The sequence below is a fragment of the Cannabis sativa genome, chromosome X (genome assembly GCF_029168945.1).
Source record: "Cannabis sativa cultivar Pink pepper isolate KNU-18-1 chromosome X, ASM2916894v1, whole genome shotgun sequence".
Taxonomy (NCBI): Eukaryota; Viridiplantae; Streptophyta; class Magnoliopsida; order Rosales; family Cannabaceae; genus Cannabis; species Cannabis sativa.
The window spans coordinates 45,132,789-45,152,217 of NC_083610.1; the positions used below are offsets into that span (position 1 = coordinate 45,132,789).

Genomic DNA, 19,429 nt, shown 5'->3' on the forward strand with positions numbered 1-19,429 from the left:
ATAGAAAAATCATGTATACATATAATAGGAATAAATCTTAGGGCTTTTTAAGTTTTAACCAAAAAAATAACAATATTGCAAAAATACTTTTAGTTGGTCAAATAAACAAATATACAGATCAAATAAAAAAAATTACACAAATACCACATACACACACCTTCAACCCAGGATCCATGCTTCCTGGGCAACTATCGCGTAACCACGCAAGAACCAATTGCAACCGAAACAAAAATTCAACCAGAAAGAGAACCACCATTAATTCCGGCGACTTTACCTGAGAAGATGACCAAAATCAATCAAAACATGGGCTATTTTGAATTCATGAAAAAAAAATATAGAAAAACTACTACGAAACTAAAATTCCATCGGAAATCCAGTTTAATTTGCATAAAACTAATGCCCTGACGTTAATTTTCAGATCCATGAAAGGCAGATCTCAAAAAGTTAAACTGGAGTTCCCAAACAATCCAACTCAAGTATAATCCAAAAAAATTACATCAATACTATAGTAAAATATTTATCCTAGTGTATTTTCGATATTTTCCAAATTTTTAATGGTGAATTTGTTCATATTAAATCACAAAGGGACATGTAGATAGAGTTACATACGTGGAAACACTGTTCTGATTTTTAATGTTTCATAACAGTTGCATTACAGTTGCATAAACATTTTGCTAACAGTTATTTTGTCTGATTGAAACCTTCGTCTGATGCAACGTCATCCAACCACCCAGAAACTTTCGTCTAATTGAAACCTTCGTCTGATACAACTTTCGGCCAACTACCCTGCAACCATCGTCTGATTGAAACCTTCGTCTGATGCAACCACCGCGCAACCACCCTGCAACCATCGTCTGATTGTGTAAGTGATAGTTTAAGAGGTATTTTTGTAATTAAAATTACATAAAAGATATAAATGTTGTCCATACCTTATGGATGTATTTTTGTAAATAAAATATCAGTTTATATTTTCTATGTAATAATTCCTATATATATTAGAAATAAATCTTTTCTATTTAAGTTTATTCTTTGTAAAGTTATCACACTATTATTTAGGAAAGTTAAAATGGGGTTTAATTCCCCATCTTTATTCTCTGATTTTTTTCTTATTAGGAATTCTTGTAAAGCTTATGTATACACGGCTTGTGTATTGTAAATATATTAGAAAAATATATTTCTCAATTTTGATTAAACTTTTTTTTTTTGAATAATGATTAAATTTCACTAAACTAAATCATCCAAAATCAAGGATGCAATTACAAAAGGCAGGGAGTTCATACTAAAAATACGGTCAGCCTCAGAAAGAGAAGATCGCGCCAAGGCATGCGCAACCTTATTAGCAGACCGCTTAGCAAAATTAAAAGAAACAACATCAAAATCAGCAACCAGAGTCATACAATCATAAAAAAATATGGCCATAAGGAGAAGCCATATTTTTGAACTTTTGCAGATCATTAATGACCCTTAAACAATCCGTCTTAACTACAACATCTGACCATCCATTCGCTTTACTCCAAGAAAGAGCTTCCTTGATACCAATGGCTTGAACAATATGAGGTTGCAAAGAACCTTCTCTAGATAAAATTCTGGCCCCCAAAACCATGCCCGCAGCAGACCTTGCAATCAAACCCAGTCCATACCGCCCTTGGACAGAGAAAAGTGCACCATCGACATTAACTTTGACGAAAGGGAAATCAGGTGCTGTCCATTGCTCCACGAGTAGTGCAGTCGGCCAGTTTAAATTTGCATCCGTGACATTATGTTTTTGAGCATTAAACCATTCAACATAATTTAATTTTGCCATTGTCACTACCTCACTCGCATCAGAGTGTTTGGAGTTCCAAACCAAATCATTACGATGAGTCCAAACTGACCAACAAACCATACCAGCCTTAAAAGCCTCGGTCGTGTTCCACGATACCTAACCAACTTCGAACCAACTCGAGGACAACATCGCATCAGGCGCCACAACAGTAACTGGAACCTTGCTCCAGCAACTTTGAGCAAAAGAGCACCGCACCAGAACATGCAGACTCGTCTCAGGAGCAGCAAGACAAAATGGACATGTTGTAGCAATTGGAACATGTTTCGTGGAAAGATGAAACCGAGTTAGGAGACTGTTGGTAGCTCTCCACAGAAAATTGAGAACCTTTGGAGGGAGGTGTAACTGCCATAAGAGCCGCTAGAAACCAGAGTTATCTGGAATATCTCTGCTGGTTTTCATTGATTGAAGTAGGGAATATGCACTTTTAACAACCAGTACCACAAATCAGTACTCACATGACTACTGAGTATGATATATTGTGGTTTATCATGTATGGTGATTTGTTTAAATTTTTTCTTGGGTTCATCATACAAATGGTGTAAGATAGCACTGACATCATGAACTACAAATATATCAAAGTTATTTATTCATTAATATATATAATAATTTGGAATATGTTTATACGATGAAATATTTAAAAATTCTTCTTTTAATTTAATATTAATTATCATATGTTTCCATTAAAAAACACTTGAATATTGATACATATACATGCAACCATATGCATATTGACAATATATTTAGGATTTATACAACAAACATCTCTTCATAAAAGACACACACAAAATTAAGACAATGGAAACAAACAAAGATTATTACAACAATTAATCTAGAAAATCAAACACTAAACCGAACTCTCCAAACTTTTCTTGAATGAGCTTCTTTCCACGTTCGGCCATTTGAGGTGTCAAATAGTTTACCCAATCTCCTGTCTCACCTTTCCTAAAGAATGAACTATTAGACATCCCAATAGGACGTTTCCCAGTCTTATTTACATCCATATTTTTCAAATTCTCAAAGCAACATAGTTGCTCTATTTGTTGTGGAACTCCGCAATGTTCTTCCTCTTTCGAAAATGGAAATTCCAAAAAATCAGCTATCATTTTAATGAAAAAGACTACGTCTTTCTTAAGCTCTTCGTATTTCAAAAATAAGATCTTGTGAGGCATCTCTAAACTTGCTTTCCAAAACCCTAAAATATGGTCCCAAAAGGGTCCAAATGCATGGATTCCTTTACAAAACATATCAAAACACTCTTCTAAATGATATGGTTCAATGTTGTTTTCTCCATAAAGTTTATGAGAAAAGTGCCAATGGGAAACAAATACATCCAATGGATTTCTACAAATATATACAATTTTACAATGAGAGTACTTGATGGATTGTGGTAACGAAGAATAAGGAGTATGTGTACTCAAAAGTCTTGGCTTAATCATGGTTTCCATAGGTAATGATAATTCAAGCAAGGGAATAAGGTCATGTGGATTGGTAGTAAACAAAGGATTAATATTGTTATTATTATTACGGTTGACAATAGAAAAAATAAGAGATTTCAACCAAGTAGTACCTGATTTTGGACAAGAAGTTAATATAATATCATCATCTCTTGCCTCAAATTGTGTTTGAAAGGATATTAAACCCTTCAATGAAAATTCTTGAATCCAAAATCCTTGATAATTGTAACGACAGATATCACCAACTGGATCCTTAATTTTTTCAAGTTTTGCCAAAATTTCATCAATTTTCTCATCCCTCTCCATTGTAAATAGAATTATTCTCCCCAACACAAAATTTTATTAAAACTGCTACAGATGACTTTACACTGTACTTCTTCAATCCTTTAAATAAATATAACAGCAATAATAGTATAATACTACTAATAATTTTATTATTGCACCTAATGTTGTCTTTTCTGTGGAATATATGCAGATATGATCTTATATCAAGATTTTCTCTAATTATTTAATTAGAGTAGGTCACATGTTACGTACTATTATTATATCACCAATAACTCTCTCTCTCTCTCTCTCTCTCTCTCTCTCTCTCTCTCTCTCTCTCTCTCTCTCTCTCTCTCTCTCTCTCTCTCTCTCTCTCTCTCTTAAATTTTAAATTTTTGTTGTTTTGCTGTAAGGTTATCTCCAAAGCTACAAATATTATATTAAATATTTCATATAAATATCTCATATAAATATAAATATAAACTTACATAAGAAAATTATATATAAATATAAATATTATCATAAATTGATATTAATTAAATAATAAATTTTTACTTTTATTTTTATGCCAATAATAAATTAAAAAAATCATGTGTTATGAGTTAAGACTTGGTACCTACTTATTTATCCAATTATTAAAATCATGTTATGAGTTAAGACTTGGTAGCTACTAAGTATAATAGTTGGTTGTGAATGAGTATACAAGCACAGGAAGGGATCCCTGGAGTTGAAGGCTAGATACAATGCATGATTAGTTGCTAGATGTTTTACACAAAAGGGAGGCACTACAAAAAATTGTTACTTTTAATGATAACTTTTTAGTCACAACAAAATGTTACTTGTGACTAAAACTTAGTATTTAGTTATAATTTTTCACTAATTTAGTTTTAATCACAACAAATTGTAATTTTTGTGACTAATACTCTTAGCCACGGACTTTTATAGTCACAACATAGGAATCATGATTTATAATTATTAGTCACAATTTTTACATTTTTAGTCACAAATTTTGTTGTGACTAAAAGTAAATTTTTTTGTAGTGAGGGTATAGATTACAACGAATTCTTCTCCCCTATATATAGTAAAATGCACATTCATAAGAATGTTACTCAGCCTTGTTGCAACTGAGGACCTTGAGATTGAACAACTCGATTTCACAACAGCCTTTCTTCATGAAGATTTAGAAGCAAAAAATTTTACGGAGCGACCCTAAGGGTTTGAAGAAAAAAGCAAGGAGGACCATTTGTGTCTGCTGAAGGTCTTTGTACAGCTTGAAGTAGTCACCAAGATAATGGTATAAAAGGTTTAATGATTTTTTCACTAAGGCAGGTTTCAAAAGGAATTCATATGAGTGTACGTGTGTGTTGGAGGTTCTGGGTTCGAGTCCCAAATTATGCATGGTTGTAATATATAAACACTTAAATAAAAAAAAAAAAAAAAAAGAATTCATATGACCATTGTGTCTATGTGAACAATGCAAAAGCCACAGTATACTTGTTTTTGTATGTTGATGATATGCTGATTGGAAGTAAGAGCTTCAGTCAAATTGACAATGTGAAGAAGCAGTTAAGTAAAGAGTAAAAGGAAGGAACATGGAGCAGCATAGAAGATTCTAGGAATTGAGATTATTAGAGATAGAAAGCTGAAAACGCAAAAACTATATCTCAAGAAGGATACATCTCTAAGATTATTCTGGACATGTTTGATTTTAGTAAAGCGAAACCAGTTTGCAGCCCCATTGACCAACATTTCAGACTATCAAAAACACAATCCCCCATGCTCTTAATATGAACTAGAAAGGATGGACAAGGTGTCATACACTTAATGGGTGAGGAGTTAACATGTATGAAAGGTGTTAATATCACTTAAAACGAAATAAGTTAACAAAGCAAATCAAGAATTAAAGTTGATACATTAAAATAAACCAATATATGTTTCCACTAAAAAACATTTCAATTATTGATACATACATGAAACCATATATGCATATTGACAATATATTTATGATTTATACAACAAACATCTATTCATAAAAAGATAACACCACTGCCAATCGCGTTGCTCATGACTTAACTCGAGTTTCATGGTTAAATGCTGATCGTAATTATTCAATTACTTCTATCTGAATAACATCTTTGATGTAATTGCGCAAGAATTAAATGCTTTAATAAAGTTATAAATTTTATTAAGAAAAAAAAAAAAGATAGACACCAAAGACAATGGAAACAAACAAAGACTATTATAACAACTATTAATCTAGAAAATCAAACATTAAACCGGACTCTCCAATCTTTTCTTGAATGAGTTTCTTTCCATGTTCTGCCATTTGAGGTGTCAAATAATTTACCCAATCTCCTATCTCACCTTTTCTAAAGAATGAACTATTAGACATCTCTAAAGAATGTTTCCCAGTCTTATTTACATTGATATTTTTCAAATTCTCAAAGCTACATAATTGCTCAATTTGTTGTGGAACTCCGCAATGTTCTTCCTCTTTCGAAAAATGAAACCCCAAAAAATGAGCTATCTTTTTAATAAAAAAAATATCGTTTTTCATAAGCTCTTCGTATTTCAAAAATAAGATCTTGCGAGGCATCTCTAAACTTGCTTTCCAAAATCCCAAAATATGGTCCCAAAAGGGTCCAAATGCATGGATTCCTTTGCAAAACATATCAAAGCACTCTTCTAAATGACATGGTTCAATGTCATCCTCTCCAGAAAATCTATGAGCAAAGTGCCAATGAGAAACAAACACATCCAATGGATTTCTACAAATGTATACAATTTTACAATGAGAGTCCTTGATGGATGGTGGTAATGAAGGATAAGGAATGTGTGTATTCAAAAGTCTTGGCTTAATCATATTTTCCATAGGTAATGATAATTCAAGCATGGGGATAAGGTCATGTGGATTGGCAGTAAACAAACACTACAAGAAATATCACTTTTGCCAGCACATTTTTGTGCTGGCAAAAGTTAGTATTGCGCTGGTAAAATAGAATTTACCTATGATGTGTTGGTAAAAGGGGGTTGGCAAATCAATGTTGGCATTAGAACTTTTGCCAGCATAAAATAAAAAGCGCTGGCAAAAAAAACTTTTCCTAGCGCGTAAATGTGCTGGTAAAAGTTAGATTTTAGCCACTGCAAATGTACGCTAGTAAAACTTTGATCTCTTTGCCAGCGCAGTTTGTGAAATGTGCTGGTAAAAGTTACTTTTACCAGCGCAGTAGCGAACTGTGCTGGTAAAAGTGACATTGCTTGTAGTGAAAGGATTAATATTGCTATTATTATTACGGTTGCCAATAGAAAAAATAAGAGATTTTAACCAAGTAGTACCTGATTTTGGACAAGAAGCTAATATAATATCATCATCTCTTGCCTCAAATTGTGTTTGAAAGGGTATTAAACCCTTCAAAGTAAATGCTTCAATCCAAAATCCTTGATAGTTGTAACGATAGATATCACCAACCGGGTCTTTAATTTTTTCAAGTTTTGTCAAAATTTCATCAATTTTCTCATCATCTCTCTCCATATTGTATAGAAAATTATTCTCCCAACACAAAATTTTATTGGAATTGCTAGAGATGACTCTACACTACACTTCTTCAATCCTTTAAATAATTATAATAACAGCAATAATAATATACTACTACTAATAAAATATAATTTTATTATTGCACCTAATATATTGTCTTTACTAGTGAAATATGCAGATATGATCTTATATCAAGATTTTATCCAATTATTTAAGAGTAGGTCACAAATTATATACTATTATTATATGACCAATAATTCTCTCTTAAATTTTAAATTGTTGTTGCTTTGATATAAGAGTATCTCCAATGAAAGACACAAATATTATATTATATTTAGTACAAAAAATTCAAAATTTATAATTGTATTTCAATACATATATAAATTTACATAAAAGAATACATATAAATATACACACTATCATAATTGATATTAATTAAAAATATATTAAATAATAAATTTTTACATTTAATGCAAATATATTAAATAATAAATAATGAATCTCGTTTTTAGAAATTTTTACTTTTTAAGAGTTTTGAAAAAATAAAACCAATCATTTATTGCTTTTGATGTAAATAAAATATCAATTAGTAATTTTTTTATTAAAAAATTTATTTCAAAATTTTACACATATATAAATAATAAAATAATTATTTTTTTTTTATCAATAAGAAAAAATTTCATTAATCAACAAGAACAAATAAAAACAATTACCCCAAGAAACTAAGCCGGGGAAACCAGAAACACAAAAGATTCAACTACCTGTTACATAAGCTAGTCAGGTAGTCTTTTTTTCTGTGTAGACATTGTCCTTTTACTTATAATTTGCCATCTATACCTTACGGTACTCTTTACATCATTACAATATCTTTTATTGATCTAGGATAGCCATTAAAAATATATCTGAGTTAGGTTATTTTTAGAATTAATTTTAGATTAAGTTTAGTATATTTTTAATTTAGTTTTAATTGTGTTTGGAGAAATTTTACGCTTGTTATCTTTTATTTTTACAGATTTAAAATAGAAGAAGATTAAAAAATATCAAAAGAATAAGATAAAAAAAATGTAAAAGAATCTCACAAAAAGATAATATATAAAATAGAGAAAATTGTGCATGAAATAAAACCGAAACTTCAACTCTAAATTTGACTAGGATCTGATGATATTTTGGAAAAAGTCAAAACATTAAAGTTCTAGATCCCTATTTTATCTTTTCAAAACTTCTTGAATCGTCTAATTTTGAGCAATATCGAGAGAGTTATGGCCAAAATACTATCAATCTACGCAGCATAAAACTCACCACCCCATTTAATCCTAAGCAGAATAAGTTTTCTAATCCTAAGTAGAATAGGTTTTCTTTTTTAGCAATTTTTATTTTATTTTATCATTTTTTAGCTATAAAAGTAGTGGACTTCAATAGTTTTGGGGAGGAAATTTAAAAGGGAAAAATGATACGAATTTCAGAGACAGAAGTCAATACTAGGCATTCTGTAGAGGGTTTTTAGCATTATTTTATTCTCTATCTTCTTCTCCTTTCCAAAGTTAATATGTGTGATTTTACTTCCATGAACATGTGTAGCTAAATACTTGATTAGGATTTAGATGGATGTTGTTTGACATTACTTTATGGTTTTAATATGATTTATTTTCCTCTTAATTTCTATGTATTCTATTTCATTCATGCTTAATTACTTTTAATTGTCTGGCCATCAATTAACTGTTTTATGATTTCGATGCGAGATCTGAGAAGTGAGTGTCGATTATGCTACAGTGAAATAGAACTGAATTTAAACATAAGGTAAGAGTACTTGTATGGTTTAGATAGCTTATAGGGTTTCTGTGTTCAATGCTTGTTGCATGTTAAATTTATCACGAGAGTAGAAAGTTTACATGTGATTGAGATTTATATATCTGAGAAGACTATAAATTACCTTAGTAAACTTGATATTGCATAGAAATTGATAATAGAAAGATAATCATATTAAGCCATATTCAATAAATACAATTGAAATCGAAGCCCTAGTTTTTATTAACTGTTAATTTCCTTAAATTTTTTCTCCTTTCACTGTCTTTATTATTTTCTAGTTTTAACTTATTCTTAATTTTTATTTAACCAAATAGAAGTAAAAGTTTAATTTTAATGTACTCAACTACAATCCTCATGGGATCGACCTCACTCTTAGTGATAACTCTATTACTTGTAAACGATACGTGCACTTGCGTGTGCCAAATATCACAACAATAGGTTCCTGTTAAGCCAAATGTTGTAAATAACAGCAGCCAAGATGGATATGTTGAACATTTGAATCCACGATTGACCTGTCAAGTTGATCCAATTGTACCAGCCTTTAAAGTACTCAGCCAGCCTTTGAAATTCATCCGAGAAAATGTCTCATCAATGATTTTTCTAGATACAACACAAGTGAAGAAAAATGTTCCATGATAGAATTAAACACTTTGAGATAAATTAAGTATCACTTTATCAGGGATAAGGTTACACAGGGGCAGATTGAAATAGACAAAGTGCCTACTAAAGTGAATCCAGCAGACATGGGTACAAAGGTTGTGTCCCTCAATAAGTTTAAGCTTTGCTTAAGCTTATTGGAGATTGACACAAGTTGGTGAAACCCCTAGTGGGTTCGAGCTAAGACCCTCAGAAAACATCAAAGATAACAATACGCAGTGCATATGGAGATTTAGGTGAAAATTGTTGAAATAAATCCCCACATACACTGTCTAGATCGGCAATTTACAAGAAATACAAAGCAGTAAAAACCTAAGTGGCCTTCGGCCTCTAACAACCTACAGACAGAACAAAAGTTAGTTGCAAAGTTTGTTAAAACTGTTGCAACTAACTCTTAGCTCTCTCTGCTAATCTACAAGCTATATGCATGCAAATCAACTCAGAACAAATGGAACAGATAGATCAGAAAAATTTGGAGAGGAATAAGAGACTCCCAGAGGTTAAGTCTTGGAGCCCAAAATTTAGGGCTCGAAGATCCAAACCAAAGGAAGGACATACACAAAGAAAGAAGAAGGGGAAGATTAGTACAATATTCAGAGAGAAAGAGAGAGAAATAAACACTGTAAAACAATAAGCATTACCAATCGTACCAGTATGTGATTGGAATCTAGCTTTGTAACTCTTTGATCTTGAAGATCCAATAGTGGAAAGAGATTTTTTGAGGCGAGCTCGAAGAGGATGTACCCAAAAATTGTTGGGGAACGTCTAAAAAATCCTGGTGCACTGTTTCTTATTTTTCTTTCTGCTTTTATTACTGTGGTTATGTGTTTGTGTGTGTTCTTAGGGTTTAATATGATATGGGAAGGGTTGATTGTTGGGTTTCTAGGTAGAAGGCAGTCTTCAAGTTTCTGGAGTAGAAACTCGAAGCTAGGGTTTTGATTGTGTTTTGTGTGTGTGAGTGAAATGAGGTGATTCGCAAATGTTCTTGGGTTATTAGGGTTAGGCGCCTTAAAACAACTTGTCGTCTTTGGAATAAGATTGTCGTTTGGCTTATAACTCTTGGGAGTCAACCGCGGTTTGACTCAAGGTGAAAGGTCTGTTTTGACCTTGGTAATATTGATTGTTTTGTTGTTGTGTGTAGGGCAAAAAGAGTAACAAATTCCTATAGTTACTTTTTTTAAATGTAACTCTCATATGATGTTTAAGGTACGTACTATTTAATTTATTTACTAATTATTTTATAAACCTATTAAAATAGTTTATAAAAAGAAATTTTTACACTAAAAATACAAAATACATATTTTATTACTAAAATACTACCACACGGTTAAGCCTACACTTTTACTCTTCAACTTTATTTTATTACAATTTTACCACTTACACACACATTTCATGCATGCATCACTACATGTCAATAGACTATGACCTCTATCAATCAATCATCCATAATTTTCTTCTCTTTTTCTCTTCTTTTTCCTTTTATTTTCTATTTCTTTTTAGTTTTTTTTTTTTTAAAAAAATATCAACCTCCATAGTTGAACTCTTTCTTCTCCATGATCCCAACTCCATTTTTCCTCTTCTTTTTGTTCTTCAAATTTTTTTTCAACTCCCATTAACCGAATCCCATAACCGTTTTCTATCCTTTTATTTTTCTCTTAATCCATATATAAATATAGTTGTAACTCGTTCTTCATCAACTCCTTCCCTTGTTCAAAAGAAAAGCTTTAAAATGGGATTGAAATCTTTAGCTAATAGAACAATGGTAAACGACCTGTTGTTGAGGAGGATGACTCTGATTTTGCTCCTCCATTTTCTAAACGTAAGCGACCTCCTCCAAAGAAGAAATCGAAGGTGGCTGTCCAGGAAAAAATTCCTGAAGATGTTTCTCAAAAAAATAATCAAGTTGGTGGTGGTCTTCAATCTCAGGTTTTTTTTCGGTTTCTTTTTGGTTTCTCCATTTTTTGAAATTTTTTCGTATTTGACATTAGTGTGTTTTGTGTTTATCGATTTTACTATTTTAGGTTTTTCCTTTTAACATTTCTTTTTGTTTTGTTTGGTTTTTTAGGGCTTCTATTTTTTAGTTTAATTTATATGTTCTTTTATGGGTTTTTCATTTTCGTTTGTTTAGTCTTAATTTCTGTTTCATTATGTTGTTTTTTTTTTCTATTTTTATTTTTCCAGATGTTTTATTGTTTTTTATTTCAATTTCTTTATTTGATTATTTCTCATTTTGTAATAGTTTTTTTCATAGTTTTTTAATAGTGTAAACACCTTTGGTATGTATTTTTTTAATATGTTTTTTGTCTAGTTATTTCCTGTCCATTTTTATATCATCAATGGGTAACAATTAGATTTACCATGGATGTTGATGTTCAAAGAGTTTTTCCTGTATTTTAGTTTGTATACAGTTGTTTTGTAGTTTTATTATAGTTTTGCTACTTGCATATGTTATTTCATTATAAAACTAATATGCAACTATTTTGCACAAAACTTACTATGTACAACTACTATTTCTTAGTCCCCGTCAAATTAAATTCCTGCATAATATATAAACTAACATAAAACGATAATGCAACTATAAGGCAACCAAAACAAAAAAATAAACAGACTTATACGTAACTGGTTGTAACTTAATTCGAATTTACTCTTCTTATTGTGTTTCTAAAAAAAAAATATATATATTGGAAACCAGTAATCAATCAAAATGCAACTTTATATAACGTAGATGTATTATTCATGAGGTTTTTTTAAAATTTTTCACATCATACATTGTTTTGGATTTGGTGGGAGCTCCAGATCTGTTTGTTACAGATCTACATTTCATGAATATAGATTTCGATATTAGGGGGAGTTATTTTGATCGAATAAAATAGAAAATAAATGTGTAATTTCAGTTTCTTCATAGTTTTTCTGATTTTTTTTCGTCATTTTCTGTTTAGATCATTGCAGGTCTTCTTTTCCAGTTGATTTCGCCAGAATTAATAGTTGTATTTTAATCGTTTTGGTTTTATTTTGGTTGTTTTGCGGTTTTGGAACAATCGCGGTATTTTCACCTTCATGGTTCGCTCTGTACAGCTGAAGGCTTAGTGCATGTGGTATTTTTGTAAATATTTGTATGTGGACTGTATAAATGTTTAATGGGCCGGCCCAAAGTATTTTTGTAATTTTTTTTCCTTTTTTGTATTTTTCTGTTTTTTTCCCTTATAAAAATAAGTTTATTTTTATTTAATCTTGTAATGTCTAAATATAAAAATAATAAAAAAAAAAAATAGTAACTCATTAAGTTGTTCGATACATTAGATTTTATTAAAAATTTAAATAATGTTTATTTATTTATTAAAATATATATAAATAAAATATTTAATGAAAAAGAAGAAGAAGAAAGTAAATGCTAGACAAGTTTTTTATAATTATTTTAAAAAATAAATTTACTATATATGGTTGAATCACGTAAAAACAAAACAAAAAAAAAAGTAATTACTAAAAAGAAAGAAAAAAAAAAGTGTAAGCTTCAGTACCTAGATATCCACTAGTATATGAGTACAATTTCCCACTTATCAAAATAATAATTTTTAAAAGTAGATTATAATAGTACAATTCTGTAGCACAAAACTTTATAGCTGTACCTGAAAAAATATTTTAAAAATTTATCAACAGTGCTTCATAAAATAACTATATAACATACCATTAGTAACTTTTACTTATTAAATAATAAAATATTTTTTTTGATAACTAATGAAATTGATTAGTGTATTTTATTTTGTTTAAACTCAAATTTGGATTTTCTTTTTTGATTATTAAATTAAAAGAAATTAAAAGATTACTTTTGATTTAATCATTTTTTTTTTTTTTGATGATGGTGAAGAATGGTGAAACTCTACCTTTTAGGAGATGACTTTTCTTTGATCTAACCTAATCAGGTTAACCTTACAAAAAAAATAAAATAAAATAAAATGAAGTAGCTAAGTCTACATTAAGATTTATGATATTTATTAATTGGGACCTCTTCATACTCCACTAATAGGCGATGATAATCAAACAATGTAATCAAATCAAACACTTTTTTATAGGGAAGAATTTTCATCGAACAGAAGTTAAATGAACATAATATCACTTAAAACGAAATGACTTAACAAAAAGCAAATCAAGAAGTTGATTCATATGGCAATAAACCAATATATGTTTCCATTAAAAACATTTGAATTATGGATACATATACATGAAGCCATATGCATATTGACAATAAATTTAGGATTTATACAACAAACATCTCTTCATAAGAAGATACACACAAACGACAATGGAAACAAACAAAGATTATTATAACAATTAATCTAGATAATCAAACATTAAACCGGACTCTCCAAACTTTTCTTGAATGAGTTTCTTTCCACGTTCTGCCATTTGAGGTGTCAAATAGTTTACCCAATCTCCTATCTCACCTTTTCTAAAGAATGAACTATTAGACATCCCAAGAGAATGTTTCCCAGTCTTATTTACATCCATATTTTTCAAACTCTGGAAGCTACATAATTGCTCAATTTGTTGTGGAACTCCGCAATGTTCTTCTTCTTTCGAAAAAGGAAACCCCAAAAAGTCAGCTATCCTCTTAATAAAAAAGACTTCATCTTTCTTAAGCTCTTCGTATTTCAAAAATAAAATCTTGTGAGGCATCTCTAAACTTGCTTTCCAAAACCCTAAAATATGATCCCAAAAGGGTCCAAATGCATGGATTCCTTTACAAAACATATGAAAGCACTCTTCTAAATGACATGGTTCAATGTCATCCTCTCCAGAAAATCTATGAGCAAAGTGCCAATGAGAAACAAACACATCCAATGGATTTCTACAAATGTATACAATTTTACAATGAGAGTCCTTGATGGATGGTGGTAATGAAGGATAAGGAATGTGTGTATTCAAAAGTCTTGGCTTAATCATGTTTTCCATAGGTAATGATAATTCAAGCATGGGAATAAGGTCATGTGGATTGGCAGTAAACAAAGAATTAATATTGCTACTATTATTACGGTTGACAATAGAAAAAATAAGAGATTTTAACCAAGTAGTACCTGATTTTGGACAAGAAGCTAATATAATATCATCATCTCTTGCCTCAAATTGTGTTTGAAAGGGTATTAATCCCTTCAATGTAAATGCTTGAATCCAAAATCCTTGATAGTTGTAACGATAGATATCACCAACCGGGTCTTTAATTTTTTCAAGTTTTGTCAAAATTTCATCAATTTTCTCATCATCTCTCTCCATATTGTATAGAAAATTATTCTCCCAACACAAAATTTTATTGAAATTGCTAGAGATGACTCTACACTACACTTCTTCAATCCTTTAAATAATTATAATAACAGCAATAATAATATACTACTACTAATAAAATAGTAATTTTATTATTGCACCTAATATATTGTCTTTACTAGTGAAATATGCAGATATGATCTTATATCAAGATTTTATCCCATTATTTAAGAGTAGGTCACAAATTATATACTATTATTATATGACCAATAATTCTCTCTTAAATTTTAAATTGTTGTTGCTTTGATATAAGAGTATCTCCAATGAAAGACACAAATATTATATTATATTTAGTACAAAAAATTCAAAATTTATAATTGTATTTCAATACATATATAAATTTACATAAAAGAATACATATAAATATACATACTATCATAATTGATATTAATTAAAAATATATTAAATAATAAATTTTTACATTTAATGCAAATATATTAAATAATAAATAATGAATCTCGTTTTTAGAAATTTTTACTTTTTAAGAGTTTTGAAAAAAAAAAAAAATCAATCATTTATTGCTTTTAATGTAAATAAAATATCAATTAGTAATTTTTTTATTAAAAAATTTATTTCAAAATTTTACACATGTATAAATAATAAATAACTATTTTTTTTTACCAATAAAGAAAAACTTCATTAATCAACAAGAGCAAATACAAACTATTACCTCAAGAAACCAACCTGGGGAAACCAGACACACAAAAGATTCAACTACCTGTTACATAAGCTAGTCAGGTAGTCTTTTTTCTGTGTAGACATTGTCCTTTTATTTATAATTTGCCATCTATAATTTAAGGTACTCTTTACATCATTACAATATATCTTTAATGGATCTAGGATAGCCATTAAAAATATATATGAGTTAGGTTATTTTTAGAATTATTTTTAGAATAAGTTTAGTATATTTTTAATTTAGTTTCAATTGTGTTTGGAAAAATTTTACGCTTGTTATCTTTTATTTTTACAGATTTAAAATAGAAGAAGATTAAAAAATATCAAAAGAATAAGATGAAAAAAAATGTAAAAGAATCTCACAAAAAGATGATATATAAAATAGAGAAAATTGTGCATGAAATAAAACTGAAACTTCAACTCTAAATTTGACTAGGATCTGATGATATTTTGGAGAAAGTCAAAATATTAAAGTTCTAGATCCCTATTTTATCTTTACAAAACTTCTTGAATCGTCCAATTTTGAGCAATATCGAGAGAGTTATGGCCAAAATACTATCAATCGACGCAGCATAAAACTCACCACCCCATCTAATCCTAAGCAGAATAAGTTTTCGAATCCTAAGTAGAATAGGTTTTCTTTTTTATCGATTTTTATTTTATTTTATCATTTTTTAGCTATAAAAGTAGTGGACTTCAATAGTTTTGGGGAGGCAATTTAGAAGGGAAAAAGGATACGAATTTCAGAGACAGAAGTCAATACTAGGCATTTTGTAGAGGGTTTTCAGCATTATTTTATTCTCTATCATCTTCTCCTTTCCAAAGTTAATATGTGTGATTTTACTTCCATGAACATGTGTAGCTAAATACCTTATTAGGATTTAGATGGATGTTGTTTGACATTACTTTATGGTTTTAATATGATTTATTTTCCTCCTAATTTCTATGTATTCTATTTCATTCATGCTTAATTACTTTTAATTGTCTGGCCATCAATTAACTGTTTTATGATTTCGATGCGAGATTTGAGAAGTGAGTGTCGATTATGCTATAGTGAAATAGAACTGAATTTTGACATAGGATGAGAGTACTTGTATGGTTTAGATAGCTTATAGGGTTTCTGTGTTCAATGCTTGTTGCATGTTAAATTTATCACGAGAGTAGAAAGTTTACATGTGATTGAGATTTATATATCTGAGAAGATTATAAATTACCTTAGTAAACTTGTTATTGCATAGAAATTGATAATAGAAAGATAATCATATTAAGCCATATTCAATAAATACAATTGAAATCGAAGCCCTAGTTTTTATTAACTGTTAATTTCCTTAAATTTTTTCTCCTTTCACTGTCTTTATTATTTTCTAGTTTTAACTTATTTTTAATTTTTTTTTAACCAAATAGAAGTAAAAGTTTAATTTTAATGTGCTCAACTACAATCCTCGTGGGATCGACCTCACTCTTAGTGATAAGCCTATTACTTGTAAACGATACGTGCACCTGCGTGTGACAAATATCACAACAATATGTTCTTGTTAAGCCAATTGTTATAAATAACAGCAGCCTAGATGGATATGTTGATCATTTGAATCCACGATTAACCTGTCAAGTTGATCCAATTGTACCAGCCTTTAAAGTCACTCAGCCAGCCTTTGAAATTCATCCGAGAAAATGTCTCATCAATGATTTTTCTAGATACAACACAAGTGAAGAAAAATGTTCCATGACAGAACTAAACACATTGAGATAAATTTAGTATCACTTTATCAGGGACAAGGTTACACAGGGGCAGATTGAAATAGACAAAGTGCCTACTGAAGTGAATCCATCAGACATGGGTAAAAAGGTTGTGTCCCTCAATAAGTTTAAGCTTTGCTTAAGCTTATTGGGGATTGACACAAGTTGGTAAAACCCTTAGTGGGTTCGAGCTAAGACCCTCAGAAAACATCAAAGATAACAATACGCAGTGCATATGGAGATTTAGGTGGAAATTGTTGAAATAAATCCCCACATACACTGTCTAGATCGCAATTTCCAAGAAATACAAAGCAGTAAAAACCTAAGTGGCCTTCGGCCTCTAACAACCTACAGACAGAACAAAAGTTAGTTGCAAAGTTTGTTAAAACTGTTGCAACTAACTCTCAGCTCTCTCTGCTAATCTACAAGCTATGTATGCATGCAAATCAACTCAGAACAAATGGAACAGATCAGAAAAATTTTGAGAGGAATAAGAGACTTACAGAGGTTAAGTCTTGGAGCCCAAAATTTAGGGCTCGGAGATCCAAACCAAAAGAAGGACATACACAAAGAAAGAAGAAGGGGAAGATTAGTACAATATTCAGAGAGAAATAAACACTGTAAAACAATAAGGATTACCAATCGTACCAGTGTGTGATAGGAATCTAGCTTTGTAACTCTTTGATCTTGAAGATCCAATGGTGGAAAGAGCTTTTCTGAGGCGAGCTCGAAGAGGATGTACCCAAAAATTATTGGGGAACGTCTAAAAAATCCTGGTGCACTCTTTCTTATTTTTCTTTCTGCTTTTATTACTGTGGTTATGTGTTTGTGTGTGTTCTTAGGGTTTAATATGATATGGGAAGGGTTGATTGTTGGGTTTCTAGGTAGAAGGCAGTCTTCAAGTTTCTGGAGAAGAAACTCGAAGCTAGGGTTTCGATTGTGTTTTGTGTGTGTGAGTGAAATGAGGCGATTCGCAAATGTTCTTGGGTTATTAGGGTTAGGCGCCTTAAAACACTTGTCGTCTTTGGAATAAGATTGTCGTTTGGCTTATAACTCTTGGGAGTCAACCGCGGTTTGACTCAGGGTGAAAGGTCTGTTTTGACCTTGGTAATATTGATTGTTTTGTTGTTGTGTGTAGGGCAAAAAGGGTAACAAATTCTTACAGTTACTTTTTTTTTAATGTAACTCATATGATGTTTAAGGTACGTACTATTTAATTTATTTACTAATTATTTTATAAACCTATTAAAATAGTTTATAAAAATAAGTTTATTTTTATTTAATCTTGTAATATCTAAATATAAAAATAAAAAAAAAATAGTAACTCATTAAGTTGTTCGATACATTAGATTTTATTAAAAATTTAAATAATGTTTATTTATTTATTAAAATATACATAAATAAAATATTTAATAAAAAAGAAGAAGAAGAAAGTAAATGTTTGACAAGTTTTTTATCATTATTTTAAAAAACAAATTTAGTATATATGGTTGAATCACCTAAAAACAAAACAGAAAAAAAAAAGTAATTACTAAAAAGAAAGAAAGAAAAAAAAAAAAAAGATGTAAGCTTCAGTGCCTACCTAGAGATCCACTAGTATGAGTACAATTTCCCACTTATCAAAATAATAATTTTTAAAAGTAGATTATAATAGTACAATTCATTAGCACAAAACTTTATTGCTGTAGCTGAAAAAATATTTTAAAAATTTATCAACAGTGGTTCATAAAATAACTATATAACATACCATTAGTAACTTTTACTTATTAAATAATAAAATATTTTTTTTTGATAACTAATGAAATTGATTAATGTATTTTATTTTGTTTAAACTCAAATTTTGATTTTCTTTTTTGATTATTAAATTAAAAGAAATTAAAAGATTACTTTTGATTTAATCATTTTTTTTTTTTTTTGATGATGGTGAAGAATGGTGAAACTCTACCTTTTAGGAGATGACTTTTCTTTGATCTAACCTAATTAGGTTAACCTTACAAAAAAAATAAAATAAAATAAAATGAAGTAGCTAAGTCTACATTAAGATTTATGATATTTATTAATTGGGACCTCTTCATACTCCACTAATAAGCGATGATAATAAAACAATGTAATCAATTATTTCATTTACATCAAACACTTTTTTTATAGGGAAGAATTTTT

At 29.8% G+C, this 19,429-nt stretch overlaps 4 protein-coding genes across 4 annotated transcripts; all 4 read right to left on the bottom strand.

The window, feature by feature from the left end:
- Nucleotides 1–1,224: 1,224 nt before the first annotated feature.
- On the bottom strand, nucleotides 1,225–1,804 carry LOC133032213 (uncharacterized). Its single transcript, XM_061106085.1, has 2 exons — nucleotides 1,463–1,804; nucleotides 1,225–1,347 (listed from the first exon to the last, which is right to left on the bottom strand). The coding sequence occupies exons 1-2, from the start codon at nucleotides 1,802–1,804 to the stop codon at nucleotides 1,225–1,227; spliced, it is 465 nt and encodes a 154-aa protein (XP_060962068.1).
- Nucleotides 1,805–2,499: 695 nt separating this feature from the next.
- On the bottom strand, nucleotides 2,500–4,065 carry LOC133029003 (cytosolic sulfotransferase 15-like). The gene has a single exon (XM_061105693.1). It carries the CDS (start codon nucleotides 3,583–3,585, stop codon nucleotides 2,650–2,652), a length of 936 nt encoding a protein of 311 aa, XP_060961676.1. The 5' UTR covers nucleotides 3,586–4,065; the 3' UTR covers nucleotides 2,500–2,649.
- Nucleotides 4,066–5,660: 1,595 nt separating this feature from the next.
- On the bottom strand, nucleotides 5,661–7,159 carry LOC115708309 (cytosolic sulfotransferase 15). Its single transcript, XM_061106086.1, has 2 exons — nucleotides 6,704–7,159; nucleotides 5,661–6,472 (listed from the first exon to the last, which is right to left on the bottom strand). The coding sequence occupies exons 1-2, from the start codon at nucleotides 7,073–7,075 to the stop codon at nucleotides 5,795–5,797; spliced, it is 1,050 nt and encodes a 349-aa protein (XP_060962069.1). The 5' UTR covers nucleotides 7,076–7,159; the 3' UTR covers nucleotides 5,661–5,794.
- A 6,511-nt stretch (nucleotides 7,160–13,670) lies between these two features.
- On the bottom strand, nucleotides 13,671–14,915 carry LOC115708327 (cytosolic sulfotransferase 15). The gene has a single exon (XM_030636571.2). It carries the CDS (start codon nucleotides 14,807–14,809, stop codon nucleotides 13,871–13,873), a length of 939 nt encoding a protein of 312 aa, XP_030492431.1. The 5' UTR covers nucleotides 14,810–14,915; the 3' UTR covers nucleotides 13,671–13,870.
- Nucleotides 14,916–19,429: the final 4,514 nt, after the last annotated feature.